The sequence below is a fragment of the Trachurus japonicus genome, chromosome 7 (genome assembly GCF_045865225.1).
Source record: "Trachurus japonicus isolate A0001 chromosome 7, Traja_1.0".
NCBI lineage: Eukaryota > Metazoa > Chordata > Actinopteri > Carangiformes > Carangidae > Trachurus > Trachurus japonicus.
Window position 1 is genome coordinate 5706799 of NC_140913.1, and position 16700 is coordinate 5723498.

General features: G+C 43.3%; 1 protein-coding gene across 2 annotated transcripts; it reads left to right on the plus strand.

The window, feature by feature from the left end:
* Positions 1-661: 661 nt before the first annotated feature.
* rcc2 (regulator of chromosome condensation 2) lies at positions 662-16623 on the plus strand. 2 transcript variants are annotated; one of them, XM_085780903.1, is made up of 13 exons: positions 662-680; positions 1789-2004; positions 2534-2627; positions 4695-4838; positions 4960-5091; positions 5936-6024; positions 6748-6862; positions 8761-8927; positions 9047-9227; positions 9776-9881; positions 11296-11368; positions 11534-11611; positions 15451-16623. In XM_085780903.1, exons 2-13 carry the CDS (start codon positions 1804-1806, stop codon positions 15553-15555), a joined length of 1485 nt encoding a protein of 494 aa, XP_085637029.1. In that variant the 5' UTR covers positions 662-680; positions 1789-1803; the 3' UTR covers positions 15556-16623. The 2 variants fall into 2 exon arrangements, with proteins under 2 accessions (XP_085637029.1, XP_085637027.1); XM_085780901.1 differs by lacking the exon at positions 662-680 and adding an exon at positions 766-808.
* The last annotated feature ends 77 nt before the right edge of the window (positions 16624-16700 follow it).

The window sequence follows — 16700 nt, forward strand, 5'->3', positions numbered from 1 at the left end:
ATAAGTAAAATAAGATATAGGCACAAGTCAGATTAAACATTTGTGAAATAGGCTATTAGATCATTTCCCTCTCAGTGACAATAAAACATTTATCTGAGAAAACAAGAGGCCAAATATCACTAGACGAAAAAGGATATGGATCACTGATATGGTTCACTTTCTTAAAATGCATGCGTTAGTGTGATGGTGCTGGTTTTTAATGTCTTTAAAAAAAAAAAAAAATTATATGCATTATTACAATTAACTCAGCTTGTCATATAAATAGTTTTTTTTTAAATTCATATCTTTAATATTTATACTTGACATTAATACAAATAACAAAAAACCTGACAAACAACAAAACATTGACAAGAGGGACAAACAAAAAAAGAAACTCAACTTGTCAGATCAATAAGTTCCTTGTTATTAGCCTATTATCTTTTCTGCATTAAGTGCTACTCAATAATAATAATAATAATAATAATAATGCCAGAAACAATTCACACACAGATTCACTCTTGTTTTAATATTTTAAGTTTTGATGTGTGTTGTGGCAGGTGTTGCATCTTGTTTGTGAGTCAGTCCGGTGCTCCCCGTCCATCAGCCGATCAGCTCAGCTTTGTCTTCACCGTTATCCGGTGCCGGTGGTTTAAGACTGAAACCCCCGCGCTGCTGCTGCTCCGTCCTCCGCCGTGATGGTGGTGAGTGTTTGGTTTCCTGTATGAATAGTAAATGCGGACCACGTGGTGTGAAAGCAGACTGCAGCTTCTTTTGTTCAAATCAATCAAACCGGAGACGGACAGAGAGCTGCTGAATCAGGAAATCACCGGTACTACGTTTATTCTTACCTTTAACTAATTACAAACATGGTTTTTTTTAAGTCACGCGGGTTGTTCGCGCGTTTAACTAACAACCCGTCCATTGAAGAAAATTATGAAAAAGTTTTTTGTTGTTGTTGTAGCATCGTTTCATGTAACGTTGGTGCCCGTGTCTTTATTTAGAGTGGCTGTTAGCTTACAGCGACAGCGCACCGTTAGCACAACCAACCGCACAGCACAGCCCGGGGCTTTACACCTCTCTACCGGGTTTATTTAGACACAAGTTCCTCTTTTTGAACAAAGTACAAACTGTACACGGCTGGTTTGTGTGGCGGCTGCGCAGCTCTGTGTGCCTGTTGTGTGTTTGTGTGTTAGCCCGCAGTTAGCTCGGTGCCCGGCTCAGTGTGAACAAAGAGACACGGTGTTAGCTCGTTAGCCTAATGAGGCTAACGTAGCCGTTAGCCGCCGGTCCTGACACAACGGGACGACGGGTTTTAGTTTGACGACACTTTTTTTGGTTTCTTCCGCCGGTTTCCGTTTCTAATTGATTCAGCAAGCCGAAGAAGGCTCTGCAAGAAAACTGAGACTCTTTTTTAGTTTTAATGGCCGGTGCTTGACAACAGTGAAGACCGGGCTTAGTTATGTGTAGTAAACTTCCTCCTTAAAGACACATGCAGACAGAGTACTCTGCTAAAGTGTGTGTATGTAGAAAGGGAAGTGTGAGAGTTTCTGTTTTAATGATGCTCATGATGTGTGCTGCCCTGTTGTACTCAAATAAGTAGCTGTTAGTAAAGACAATGTGTATTTCATTGGGTCATTGTGCTCACCTATGAATGAATCTGTGTATTCATATAGTTCTACCAAAGTTATTCTTGAATTATGTTTTGCAGTATCTCCAGTCTAAGTCACTAACTTCATAGTTTCACTACAAAGTTACACAGTATTGTCACACTCTGTATCTTAACACTCACTGCTTTTTGCCCGTAAACAGCTTTTTGATTGAAAAATGCCACGCAAGAAGGTGACAGACATCTCAGGGAATGGAGGCATGAAAAAGAAGAGGACCAGCGGGAAAAGGAAAGAGAGGGACTTCAGCAGCGACGACGAGTTCGACTTCGAGCAAGAGAACAACAAGAAACCCGGCAAGCCTGCCGCCAAGTCTGGCCTTCAGCCCGTCACCGTGGCCGACGATGTCAAGGAGAAAATAGTGGGTTTGAAAACTTGAAAACCAGTGTTTTCTATCTTGTTGTCTTTATCCTGTGTGTGGCCACAGAAATAAGCAGCTGAGAGGGAAAAAGAAAAGACAAACATTAAGTATCCTGTGATTTTTCTAGTGACTAATAAGTCAGGATATTATCTTTAACACCGCCAGTTAGTCAGCCATGTCTTTTTTATCTGTGCTTGTACTGGTATCATAAGTTTTATTGTTTTCTTTATGACGTAGGACGCATTTGACATTGAACTTAGTATTCCTCTGTTTGTTTCTGAGGGAAGGGGGTGTTTTCTGTAGCAAGTGTTTTGCTTTTGTCTACAGGAGTGGTTTGCAGATAGTTGTGTCTGATACACTGATTGGAAAACCTTGTTCATCAGGAGTTAGATGGCAGCAGCGTGGTTCCTTTAATCAAACCACAGATGTTATGATCCAGCTGCAGTTACAGACTACCAGATTACAATATGTCATCTTTTTTTTCTTCTTCTTCTTTAATGTTATTAACATATTTGTTCCCTCTCTACAGAAACTTGATTGCCCAAAGGTGAAAGGCCAGCTGCTCATCTTTGGAGCAACCAACTGGGATCTGATTGGAAGGAAGGAGGTGCCCAAACAACAAGGTAGGATATCTTTCTGTCTGATAGCCTGGATGGGTCGAGAGGAAGACCCAAAACTTCCTCCTTTCTTCGCTGCTGCTGCATTTTTAATTTATCGTTCACTTAGTTCACTGCCGCATAAACCAGCGATTGACAGCTGTCAGATATGAGCAATAAAAACGTATCGCCATTGTCATTTCTACATGAAAGTGAACTCCTAAGCAGGCATGGCAAAGTGAAAAACTAGGCTGATTTAGTGATTTTCATGCTGGGACTACTTTGTGTGATGAACAAAGAGAATGTGCAGCTTCCTGGAGCCCGTTTCCCAGATTGTATGTGGAAACCTGCAACAGAGTCACAGAGAAGGTGTCGAGAAACGGTCCCAGCATGTAAATAAACCCAGTCAGGTTCTTTGACTTGATGTATGGATCTCCTCCTCTCACCCTGTGTTTTCTGACAAGTCCCTGTGGTGCAGATGAGATGTAGGAAAGTGTACAGCCAGGCGGATCAATAAAGGACTGATGAGGTTTTCCAGCGTGTCAGTAACGGAGAGTGAAAGGACTCAGTGAGGTCCACGATAGGTTACACACACACGCGTGTCTTTTTCTGGGATGCACAGGCAACATATGTGTTAGAACCAGTGTGATCCCCATTAATTGATTGTGACAGTAATGCCCATTCATATGTATGCATGTTGGTGCCCCCCCCCCTCCACGATGCCCGGGGCAGTCTGTGCATAGCCTTGTTCCATCCTTGTCTCACTACTCTGGTACACACTGATAAATCAGCTTTGTTGAGGCTGAATGGGGGGTGGGGGTGTCGGCAGGAGCAGCTGCATAGACAAAGAGCGTCTCTAGATGGGTGAGAGAGATGCTGTGCCTGTCAGAGCAGCACAAACACATTCATATCATTCTTTTGTTGCGCTCCCTAAATAATTATATAAAAGTTTAGTTGGGTATTTTTAGCACTCCTTGTGGAAGTGTTGGCAGTTTGTCTTCAACTGATCTGAGCGTCCTTTTCAAATACCTTTTGAAAACCATAAATGTTTTTTTTTACTTTTCATAAAACCACTTTTTTTCTTTTCTTTTTTTTAGACACATGAGGCCAGAGAGCTACTCTACATTTTTCTAGTTATCAATTCCCACATTGCATTCTGACTAATGAATTCAGAACAGGACCTTAAAGGGACACTTCACCCAAAATCAATAATTCACCAATCATCTACTCACCGTCATGCCAAGGAAGGGTTTGGAGAACTTTCAGAGTCATCAAAACGCTTTTGGAGTTCCAGGGTATTTTCAAATAATGGCGGTGGATAGAATTCACTTTTGAATCGTCCAAAACACACACTATGAAACATCCAAATACCTCCATACTGCTCGTCCTACTGACCCAAGTGTCCTGAAGCCGCCACATGAAAAAGTGATCTGTGTTTTTAGCCTTGTTGTAACAGTAGCTCCCAGTGGCTCCCAGATGCGTGAAATTTGATGCAAGATGTTCCTCCGTGTTTACATCATACATCAATGGTTTACAACGATAAACAAACATCTCGCAGTAAATCTCACACATCTGGGAGCCACTGGGAGCTACTACTACAACAAGGCTAAAAACACAGATCAAATTAATTTCTTCCAAACAACTTTTCCATGTGGTGGCTTCAGGACACTTAAGGTCAGTAGGACGAGCAGTATGGAGGTATCTGGATGTTTCATAGTGTGTGTTTTGGACGATTCAAAAGTGAATTCTATCCACCGCCATTATTTGAAAATCCGTTGCCAGCCGGACCCCTCCTGGAACTCCAAAAGCTTTTTGATAACTTCGAAAGTTCTCCAAACTCTTCCTTGGCATGACGGTGAGTAGAAAATTGGTGAATTATTGATTTTGGGTGAAGTATCCCTTTAACTTTGTCAGACAAAACAAAGTGAATTTGAAGGATGGAAGCTGGCAGTGCATTCAGCCAGTTTGTTACATTTGAAGGTTTTGATGCTCACAAAGCAGGAGGAAGAGAGGAACATGAAAAGTGTGGACAGATCATCTGTGTATGAAATGATTATGAGGTTGTGATCATCACGCTGCCACCGTTTTTTCTAGCTGCTTTCCGCAACCTGGGCCAGAACCTGTGGGGTCCCCACCGCTACGGCTGTTTGAACGATGTGCAGGTCAGCTGTGTGGTGTCCGGTCCCTGCTCCGCGCACAGTCTCCTCATGACCACTGAGGGCAAGCTGTGGAGCTGGGGTAAGTAACACGTTTTGGGTTTTTAAACCCGGTTAACACAGCTCCGATTACAGATTGCGAACAAAGAGGATTTGTAAGCAGGTCTGAGTCGGCCACTGATCTGGGTTTCTGGCTTCCGCAGGTCGTAACGACAAAGGTCAGCTGGGTCACGGCGACACCAAGCGCCTGGAGGCTCCCAAGTTAATCGAGGCCCTGGCGGATCACGTGATCGTCGCCGCAGCCTGCGGACGCAATCACACCCTGGCACTCACAGGTAGAGCCACTACCTTATCACCCAGGGACGTCTGTGTTTGCATTCCAGCAGCTGACCGCAGCGACCGAGGCTGTTTCAGCTGCTGTTGGTCTGTTGTTGTGTAACCCAGCACACTAGTTCAACGTGAAGTTAGTTTCATTTAAGATTATAGTATTTAATTGACCCTGTTAATCAGGGCATCTCCAAATTTAAAGATGTTTATGTTGAACTGTTCTTTCTGTGAGCAGGAGGTGGAATATATTCGTCACCTTTTTTATGAATGCTCTTATGTTAAATTGTTTTGGGTATAAGTTTGACGTTTGTTTGAAACTATAAGTGTTGTAAAGCTTAAACTTAGGAAAAAAGATATAATGATGATAATATGATGAGAGAAGCCTTAGGGTAAGGGAAATGTTTTGTTGAATCATTTAATTTTATATGGAAAATACCACATTCACAAATGTAAATGGTCCTTTAAAAGAACCAAGCATTCAGGAATTCAAAATAGAAATCTGCTACTACATCCAAACATTACATGGTATGCAAAACAGAAAAGCTATAAAAACATTAGACATATAAATCATTAAAAACCTATATATGATTATTTGAAACAATAACGCCTATTTTTCCTTTTCATTTCAATTCTGTAAATAGATATATGTATATAATTTGTTAGATTTTTTTTTGGTTGTCGGTTTTGGTTTCTTTGGTGTGTAAATTTAAGAAGAAAAAAAAAGGTTATGATGGTGCTGACCATCAGTGGGAGTTGAATGATGGATCCACTATTTCTAGCTCTGTGTTTTTAAAGTCTTTGTAAACATCAGCACAGAATGATTAGCAGCCATTAACTGTTGTTTCTCCTCAGAGGACGGCACTGCCTACTCTTTTGGTGAGAACAAACTGGGCCAGCTGGGCCAAGGCAACCAGACCGATGCAGTCCTCAGCCCAGCAGCGGTAAGCGTCACTCTCTTTAGAATGGTTTCACAGATAAATATGCAAATAGATGTACAGAAACAAGTTTTGTAATAATTTAACCTGCACAATGAATCAAAATATCGTTCATCAACCCTAACCCTAACCCTAACCTAACCCTTTTTCCCTCCGTCAACGAAAACGAATTGGAATATCACAATTTCAACTGTCATTGTGACTCATATCACAACTACAGTATCTGCCAAAATAATCGCAATCTGTTTGACTTTTGTAACAAAACGAAAGTGTCTTAACTGTGTGGACATCTGCGTGGTGCACACTCGTGTTCACTGAAGTAATTCAACCAGTCGTCTGTGAAAGAGGCAGAGTTTGTATCTGATGATTTGAAAAGAGAAAGTCGTAGTGTTGCGTCAGTGCTTCATCATTACGGACTAACCTACGTGAGCAGGCTGCAGTGCAGACTGCACGTTACAAAACTTGACTCAGTCTTATCACAGCCTACACCCAAAAGAGTTATTTATTTAAATTTTTTCCTAACAACGGCTGTTTACCGTACAAACAGTGCACTAGTAATACCGGTAATACAGAGAGGCTTGGCTAAATAAGTAACCAGCTGTGGGAGCAGCCATTACTGTTGAACTATTTATCAGGCGAAGACTAATTCAAAATAAGGCGGTGTCCTCTCACAAGCTTCATACTGAACCTGTTATGGTACCGTCTGTGACCCTCGTCTCTCTCCCTTAGATTTCCTACAACGGGCAGCCGCTGGTCAAGGTGGCCTGTGGTGCTGAGTTCAGCATGGTGGTGGACTGCAAAGGAAACCTATACTCCTTTGGCTGCCCAGAGTACGGACAGCTGGGTACGTTCACACTCTGCAACCGTGTCGTCATCTTTCCTGTGTGTGTGTGTGTGTGTGTGTTGCTCTGTGTGTTTGAATGACTTAAATGTGGTAGAGTAGGTTCATTACCTTTAATTGTCGGTGCAAGCTGTTTTTAGATTGGCGGGGCAGAGACGTGAGCTGCACGGTATTTCCACATTTCCCTCATCAAACTAAATACACAATCCAACAACTCCAAAACTCTCTCATAGGCAAGTTGTGACCTGCACATTCACCACGCTATGTAAGGGATAATGTATAGTTTGGAGGTTGTTATCGAGAAATAAACCCCAAACCTGAAGGAGTTTATTTCTCCATAACAACCGACTAACTATACATTATCCCGCTAATTACACGGTTTACGAGTGAAATCATTAATTTGAAACATAATGTTGATCAAAATACGACTTTCATCGATTTATAATTGCATCATTTAGCGAATCTGCAAGTCACGCCGGCTGTTTTGCTGAGTCTCCTTCCGGTCGTGCATTTGAAGCCTTTGATAATCAATCAGTGGATTGATGGATTACCATACACATGTTAAGATGTGTGTATTTTGTGTAGTCGTATCTGTCATAAACAAGAGATTAACGTTACTGTTTACGGGGCACATTTGTGTCGCGGTGCCGGAGACGAGAGGAGAGCTGTGACACCGGGTCAGAGGCTCTGATCAGCAGGTTTGGTTTCCAGTCACGATGTGGAAGGAGCCTCCACTCTCCTTGTAACAAGTTACAAGTCATTTATCTAACATCACTATTAGTCCCAAGCTGTTTAATGACAGTAAAAATAGGTAAGGTCCTGCATAGTTTCTCTTTTCTGTGCTGCGCTGATCAGAGCGGCGTCCCTAGCAATGGTCTGTTATACGTGACGACGGTCATTATACAGAAATAACAGACCGTGGAACGCAGCGATGGACCAATCAGAGAGCAGCATTCAATAGAACCGTGTAATAAGAAATAATAACGTATAATTCTGTAACATTACGACACATGAAGCAAATACTCAGAACTACATGCGCTTTTCAAATCACTCCGCCCAGCAGCCATGTCTGGAATGTAGTTCTGGCTACACATTTGCCTCAAAAACAACTCTGTCTCGTAACGTTCCATTATTATCTCGTAGCGTGGTGAATGTGCAGGTCACAACTTGTCCACAAGTTGTTGGATTGTGTATTTGATGAGTTTGATGAAATACCATATGCCTCCGTAGCGTTGGCTGAACAGCTTGCGTCTCTGCCCCGCCGATCGAAAAACAACATGTGCCGACAATTAAAAATAACGAACGTACTGCTATGACTATAGAGATTATGGCAATGGGCCAATTTGCCAAAATGTTGAACTATCCTTTTAATAATCAATTAGAGTCTGGGAGAATATTGGTGCCGAGGGGCCATTTTGGAAAGTTGGTACCACCTCACAAAGTCAATTGATTACAGATGTTGTCAGAATGATGGGACATAGGGTCTGTTAGAGTTTTTCCCACCAGAGGGCGCCATCTAATTTATTTAAACGTGAAGAGTTGATGTTGGAAATGTTGGGCTGATAAAGCAGAACTTGGTGTCGGCCTCATGGTGCGTTCCAGGCAACCCGTAACTCGTATTTTTCCGACCTGTTCCTATGGTTACCCGTTAGAACGTACAGTCAAACTCGTAACTTCCCACCTGTGAACTCGTACTAGATCGATCTACTCCCAGTTCCCAGTTCGTAACTCGTAACTTGCCTGGAACGCTACAAACTCGTAACTGGTGACTTGAAGTCGTGACTTACGGGTTAAAAAGCCTGCCTGGAACGCACCATCAGACACACACGGCGCTGCTGGTGTTGTAGTTGTGCTCTCTGAGATGATTCTGTTACGTTGAACCTTCATCTGTGTCCCTGCAGGTCACAACAGCGATGGCAAGTTCATCGCTCGTGCTCAACGCATCGAGTTCGACTGTGAGCTCATCCCCCGCCGCGTGGCCATTTTCATCGAGAAGTCCAAGGACGGCCAGGTCACGCCCGTGCCCAACGTGGTGGTTCGAGATGTGGCCTGCGGGGGTAACCACACAGTGAGCAAACACTCCCATCAGTCTACCAATTAATCAGGTTAAACAGAAGTGTTTCCCATTGATGAGCAGTGACATCTCGGACAACCTAACGTCCTCGCCGTGTGTGTGTGTTTGTGTAGCTGGTGCTGGACTCTCAGAAGCGAGTGTTCAGCTGGGGTTTCGGTGGTTATGGGCGTCTGGGCCACACAGAGCAGAAGGATGAGATGGTTCCTCGTCTGGTCAAACTGTTTGACTTTCCTGGACGCGGCGCCAGTCAGATCTACACAGGATACCAGTGCTCCTTCGCCGTCAACGAGATGGGTAAGAAACAGCCACAGCAGCTGTAAAGGTCTAGTAGAGTATAATGTGAGATCTCCATGACTTGTAAAGGTTATATAAGGTTCTATATAAACACTGCGACAGTGTCGAAACACACAAACGCACGCAGTCTGTGTTCAGAAACTGAGGGTTAGGACTTCTGTAACTTTGTGATGTCACAACAAAACAGTCCCGTCCACCCACAATCCAACCTCACAGGATTTGGTTTTACTGAGTGTTTACCTGAAATCTGCTCTATTTGTATTCATTCAATCAGAAAGCAATCAGCCAATCAGAGGAGGGGCTCCTTTCCTCTGATTGGCTGACTGACCCGTTGTAGAACTGCAGAATAGAAATGTAAAGCTACACTGACATTGATTTTGTTTCTTAAACCACTAATATATCTTCTCATGGATCAACTCTCAGATAAAACAGGAAAAGTGGACAATCTGAAACCTTGATCTACAAGTCAAGTTGGAGTGATGCAGATAATTCCTGTAGCTGTCTGTGCTGTTGTGACTGTAGACGTCTGATCGCTGGTGTATTTGCAGGGGGGCTGTTTTTCTGGGGGGTGACGAACACTTCCAGAGAGTCGACCATGTATCCCAAATCTGTGCAGGACCTGTGTGGCTGGAAGATCCGCAGTCTGGCCTGCGGGTGAGTTCCTGAAGATTTACTCTGAAGGGTCCAATCCACTGTGGTCTGACTCACTCAGTACGTTTACATGCACAGCTGAGTGGAGCGTCCCCTCGGAGTTCTGTCCTTGTCCCAGTTTACATACAACAGAGAAAATTGAATAACTGATGGTGTCCTCCTCAACAGAGGTGGTCTACGTGTAATTTCAGCAGGTTAATACACCTATGTCCAGCTGACTTTACTGTCACCTGTAAAAACTGTAAATAAATAACTTAGAGTTCTCAATTACAGTTCCTGGAAATATGACTCGGGTCAGACCCTGGACTGTCTTTTTTAAATTATTATTATTATTATTATTATTATTATTATAAAACACATCTTCTGGCTGGTTGCACTGTGAAACACACTGAATCGTTGGTACTAGTCGGACCAACGTGTTTATATGCTCTTAACTTGTCCAGTTACAGTCCAATTGAGGCAATAATTTGTTTTTTTCAACTCTTGTGTAAACGTACTGAATGAGGTGTTAAGATGGACACACTGTAACACACCCTCTTGTGATACCTAACATGTCCAATGTGATCTGTACAGAGTAAACCATGAGAAGCTAATCAGTTAATTTCAGGGATGCAAACAGCGCGCCAAAAAGCGAAACTCGCTTTTTTCATGACCAATTAGGTGACTTGTGTGAATCGTTCAGATCCGAAGAGTTTTTGTTTTTGGGAAGGTGGGGGGGTCTCAGCGTCTCAGCTGGGGTCAGTAAAATGTTTTTTCTAACAGGCTGACAGTGACAATCACGTGAAACTGAGGCGAACTCATTCATGGTTGCCTCTGATTATACTGATAACAGCCGACCTCCAATGTAGACGCGCGACATGCGCGCTCATTGAGCGGCGCGTATCCGCGTGCAGTCGGTGCGACGGCAGCGCCGTCCCCCCCCCGTGCATGTCCGTGGAGCTGTGCGTCAAAACACATTGTGAAACACAAAGTGAAACTAACACATTATATAGGCCTATATGTCCATTACACACTGAATGAAACATCCCATGTCTTTATTTATTCAGTTTATTTTAATAGTAATAATTATGACTAACATTCAGTGAAGACCTAAAAATCAGTATCTCCAAAATGGAAATATTGCAAAGGAATTTTGTTTTTTTAAGCATTTTTAATATAGAAAATGTTGGCCTTCTGAAAACTATGTCCATCTATATGCACTCAATACTTGGTTGGGATTGAACTACTGGAAATTGACTTTTCCCCGTGATATTGTAATGTACTTACTTACTCACCCCCCCCCCCGGAAATTCCTCTCTTTTTTGGTCCTGACCCGTTTGCATCCCTGTAATTTCCCCTCCCTGGCTCCACACTGATGTTGTCTTGTGTGTGTGTGTCTGTGTGTGTGTGTGTCTGTGTCTGTGTCTGTCTTCAACAGGAAGAGCAGCATCCTCGTTGCTGCAGATGAGAGTACGATCAGCTGGGGCCCCTCCCCCACATTTGGAGAGTTGGTAAGACCCGAGGCCCATGTTAATGTTTCTCAGGCTTTTTTGAGCTGACAAAGATGAGACTTAAGCGGTGGAACAGTGTCTGTACAGACTGAATATTGATCAAAGTATTGGCTGTTGTGATTGTCAGGAGCTCAACACTGATTGTGTCTTGTCTGTGTCCTTCAGGGATATGGAGACAACAAACCTAAATCCTCCACCACTGCCCAGGAGGTCAAGACTCTAGATGGTGTCTACATCGAACAGGTAAATAAACGGCTCTTTAAAGGGATAGTTCAACATTTTTGGCAAATTCGCCTATTGCCATAATCCCTATAGTTTTAGATGTAGGTTCATTACCTTGAATTGTCGGTGCAAGCTATTTTTAGAACGACGGGGCAGAGACGCGGGCTGCTCAGCTAACGCAACAGAGGCGCACGACATTTCCACGTTTCCCTCATCAAATACACAATCCAACAACTCCAAAACGCTCTTGTGGACAAGTTGTGACCTGCACATTCACCACGCTATGAAAAAATGATGTATAATAATTAGGGCTGACCCGATTATCATATTTTGATAATTGAAGCTTCGCGGACATAAAATCGATGTTAATCGAAGCTTCGACGGCCGGGAGGGGTGCGCGATCGTAACGTCTGATGGGACACTGTATATCTCCAAAATCAGGCAGGCTGCCAGGATGCCATGTCGCCTACTCATTTTAATGTAACAATTGCCGATGAGAACCGGTGTCAAAAAGGAAAGAAGGAAGAGGGAAAAAAACAATCGATCACGGACTTCATGATCGATTACCATGGCAATGAACGAAGCTTTGAAGCTTCGATTTTTTTGGGCCAGCCCTTATAATTATGTAACATTACGACTAGGGGTGTGCATTGGCACTGCCCTCACGATTCAATTCGATTACGATTCAGCAGGTAACGATTCGATTCGATTCAATTCTCTGATGCATTGCGATGCATTGCAATGCATCAAAATTCTACTGCACGCAACATGGCAAATTTTTCATCAGTTAGGGGTGTCACGATTCTCCAAATCCTCGATTCGATTTGATTTTCGATTTTAGGGTCACGATTCGATTCGATTCTCGATTTTTTTTTCTTTTTCTTACAGCACAGAGGCCTTTGCTATTTTCAGACTAGTCTAGTCTACGATCATTGGTTTTATTCATCAAATGTTGTACAGTAAATCTTATTTCAAAAGATGGGATACATATAAGTGATGCAATTTCCATAATGTATCACATTAGGCACTAATGGTCACATTTAAATAATTTCTTTACAATATAAAGGTAACATGCCCCCAAAAATCATGATCCAGGGGCCAAAATTGCCCCCAAGGTTTTGAAACAAATATATTTATATCTTTACATTATCATAATTTAATTTTCATTAATTTACCGTCGTGTCTCATTATTCTCCTGATGTCGGCTTAATGTAATGTAAACGAGATTGCGCTGATACGGAGAGTCATGTGACAGACAGCGGGGCAGAGCTGCGGCTGCTGTGCTGCCATGGACCTGATGATCAGGTCCTGATCAGACTGGTGGTGGTCCACAGTCAATCAGTCCCGGATCCTCACCGTCACAGATCCCCCGAAAGCCCCCGCAAATAATACATCGACAAAAAGTGGCAAGTTGCACCTTTTCGTCGGCTTATTATTTGCGGGGTTTTTTTATTTTTTATTTTTTATCTTATAACGTCTCTGCAACATGCGGCTCTCAGTGCTTGTCGGTGTTGTGTAGTTAGAGCTGTGTCTCCCTCCTGTTTCCCAGGTAGGGGGGGGACAATAACCCACCAGGGCTGGGTGATAAAACGCTATAAATTGTGAAATAACTTTTCTTCGATAGAAATATGAGACGTGGTCGATAGTTTTCATTCATCCATGTTTTGGCAAATAGCCAATTATATTGAGAGTCGCGCTGCGCCTAACCAATCATGTGGCTGGAATAGAGCCAGTCAACATGTGCATTTGTTTGGGTTGCTGCAGACGTGCACATCAGCTGACACCGCCAGTAAAAAAAAAAAAAAGAGAGAGAGCGAGGGAGAGAGGGAGAGAGAGAGAGAGAGAATGAGTGAGCGTTGTCTCGAAATAAAAAGTAAAGGAGAACTCGGACCAGTGACTGACAAGAGGCTTGGTGCGCAATGGGGACAACGGGCAGTTGTAGCTCTGGGGGGGGGGGGTCGTCGATCCTCTCTTTGACTTCGATGCTCGAGATCGTGACGTAATTTCGATCGATTTCGATAAAAAATCGAAATCGTGACACCCCTATCATCAGTCATGAGATATTGAACAACAGATTTTATCGGCTGCTATATTATCACTCTCCTGTATCTTTGACATAAATGTCATTAAATAAAATAAAATTGAATGGTAGGCCTACAGGGTATTGGATATGGCATTTTCAAACCTGAAAAAGAAAACATAAATCACTTCTAGGGCTGCCCCCCAAAATTAGCTGACCAAAATTTCATTGGTCGATTGGTCGCAGGAAAAAACAAACAAACCTTTGGAGCCGTGTCTTGTCAATATTACTCAAAATCAATATGACTGAACTATATGAAAGACTATGGGGCTTTTATTTTGAAGGGCCAGATACAGGAAGTCGTGACACTTTTTTTTGTTGTTTTTTTTACACGGCACGGCAGGTCTCTCCCTCTCTGCATCAGAGACCCCCCAGCCTGAGCTCAGTCACTCCCCCTCCTCTACTGTGTTTATTGGTGATAACGGGCATACTGCCTGTAGTAACGGTAAAACCCGACCCGCTTGTTGAATCTCGGACCCGACACGGCCGGACTCATGAGCGTTAATTAATTAATTCTCAACCCGACCACGGGTGAAAAAAAAAAAAGGAAAAAGAAAGTCAGCGGCAACACTGCTACTGCTGGTGCTGCCGCTTAGCATGTAGCTACAGGCTGCGCATGTTGTTGCTCCGGAAATGCCCCCGGAGGTAATTGTAACTTCACAACTTTATTTGAGGCCAGAAAATAAACACATAATCGATTATGGCACGTTGCCGCATCGATGCTGAATCGTGCATGTCCCGCATTGCAATGCATCGCCGAATCGATTATTGTTGACACCCCTAATTACGACACATGAAGCAATACTCCGCCCAGCAGCTGTGTCTGGAATGTAGTTCCGGCTGCATTTGCCTCGAAAACAACTCTGTCTCGTAACGAAAGTACCACACGCCATGCAGAGCGCACGTCTCTGCCCCGCCGATCTAAAAACAGCTTGCACCGACAATTAAAGGTGATGAACCTACTCCTAAAACTATGGGGATTATGGCAATAGACAGCTGAGTGTGACAACATGGCAGAGAGATGACAAACCTGCTTGTGTGATTATCATTTACCATGACAACAGGAATCTGCTTTGACACTACCTTGACAATAGGGACGCACCTTTTTTTCCAGATCCAATCTAGTTCCAATACATAGGTGCCCATATCAATATTGATTCCAATTAATTTGTTAGAATTATGAATCAACAGCCCTATAATCGAGATGCCAGTTTTTTTGGGTTTTTTTAAAAGTATATTTTTTTGGCTTTTCATGCCTTTATTAGATAGGACAGTTCAGAGTGAGACAGAAAATGGGGGGCGGAGGGGGGGGAATGACACGCAGGATAGGGCCGTCAGACACAGGACTAGAACTGGGGCTGCTTGCAGCGAGGACTATAGCCTCTACACATGGGGCGGGTGCTCTACCAACTGAGATAAACACCGCCCCAAGAGATGCCAGTTTTTGACAAGGTCTTCAGTTGAACGATGACAAGACTCTGACAATAACCTGACATAACTGTACTGTGTGTACAACAGTGATCTTCACACTAATCAATATTTGTTATGATAATTAATGTAATTAAAAAAGGTGAAACATTTCAAACATGAACTAGCCCTCTCTGCAACAGACACAGTCTAATGTTAACATCAGCTTTTATCTGTCTTATTAGTTTGTTAATCATCAGACAGAACAAACCTGTGCTCTTATATATAATCTATCACTAGTTGATTTGATGGTACAGGTTACCCAGGACGGCCGATGTCAGGTTGACTGAGTCCATGTGTGCTGCTCTTTCAGGTGGTGATGGGCTACGCTCACTCCATGGTCATCGCCAGACAGGACACTCAGCAGGAACAGGAGAAGCTGAAGAAGCTGCCTGAGTACAACCCCCGAACAATCTGAGGGGGCCGGCAACAGCAACGACCTCAACCTTTTTCACTGGAGCAGAGACCAGCGATGCTCAGCAGGAACACCTGGCCTGTTGCGTCACTGCTGGTCACGGTGGTGGAGGCTAGTGGGATGGTTGAGTTCAGGGGGGAGGCACTCAAAAAGTCCGAAAGATATCCACACATCTCAACTACCAGCAAACTGGTTCCGCACCAATTTGGACAATGAAATCAGAGAAAACGGGACTGGAGGCGGACCGGCCCTCTGGGCGGTCCAGCTCTCACCACGAACGGTCCACACACCTTCACTTCCCACCTCGGACAAACCTGCAACAGTTTGCTCCAAGCACCTCACACCCGGCAGTCGTGCTTCCCAAAACCCCCGTTTTTCCATTTTGTAATAACAGCCAAACGTTGATGTGTTCATGTCTCTTGTTCTGTTGTTGTTTTCTTTGTTGCAGTATTTGAAATGATAGAGTTGTTTGTCACATTTACGGGTGCTACAGCAGAACCCTCAGTCTTTTCCTACTAAGGGGTTTTCAAAGACCAACACTCCATACCTGTGCCTTTTTCTACATGTATGTTCAGGATATGGAAGTTTTTTGTTTGTGTTGTTCAGACGATCAGCCGATCAGTCTGCGTTAATGTATATGGCAGTATGAGCTGGTGTGTGTGTGTGTGTGCAGCTGCCACAGGTTACAATCAGGATTTGGAACATGACGTTCTGAGTTAGTGCACTCCACTCGATGTTACATTCCTTTTGTCTTCTTCAGTCTTCAGTGTTCGCATCAAGGATGCACACCTCAGTCCTTCCAAGACCACAGTGTCTGCTAGCTCTCGTCTTTAATGATTTGAGTAATTTTAACTATTCCAGCGCTCAAAGGGGTTTCACAAGCAGGTCAGAACCTTTACAACCAGTAACAGGCTGTCTGGACATGGTTGGATGTCTCAGAAAGCATGTCCTCGTTTTAAAAACAGCAGAGGTGTTTTCTCCTATCTGTACCGCATTCTTTTTTATAGTGAAATTTCTCTGGACTATATTGTTTTTCAGTGAAATGGTTAAATAAAGATTCATGTAAATTGAGTTTTCTTCATCTCTCCTGTGAACTTCTCTTCTCAGGTGTTAAAACTTAATAGACCAAAGTTGTTGTAACTATACTC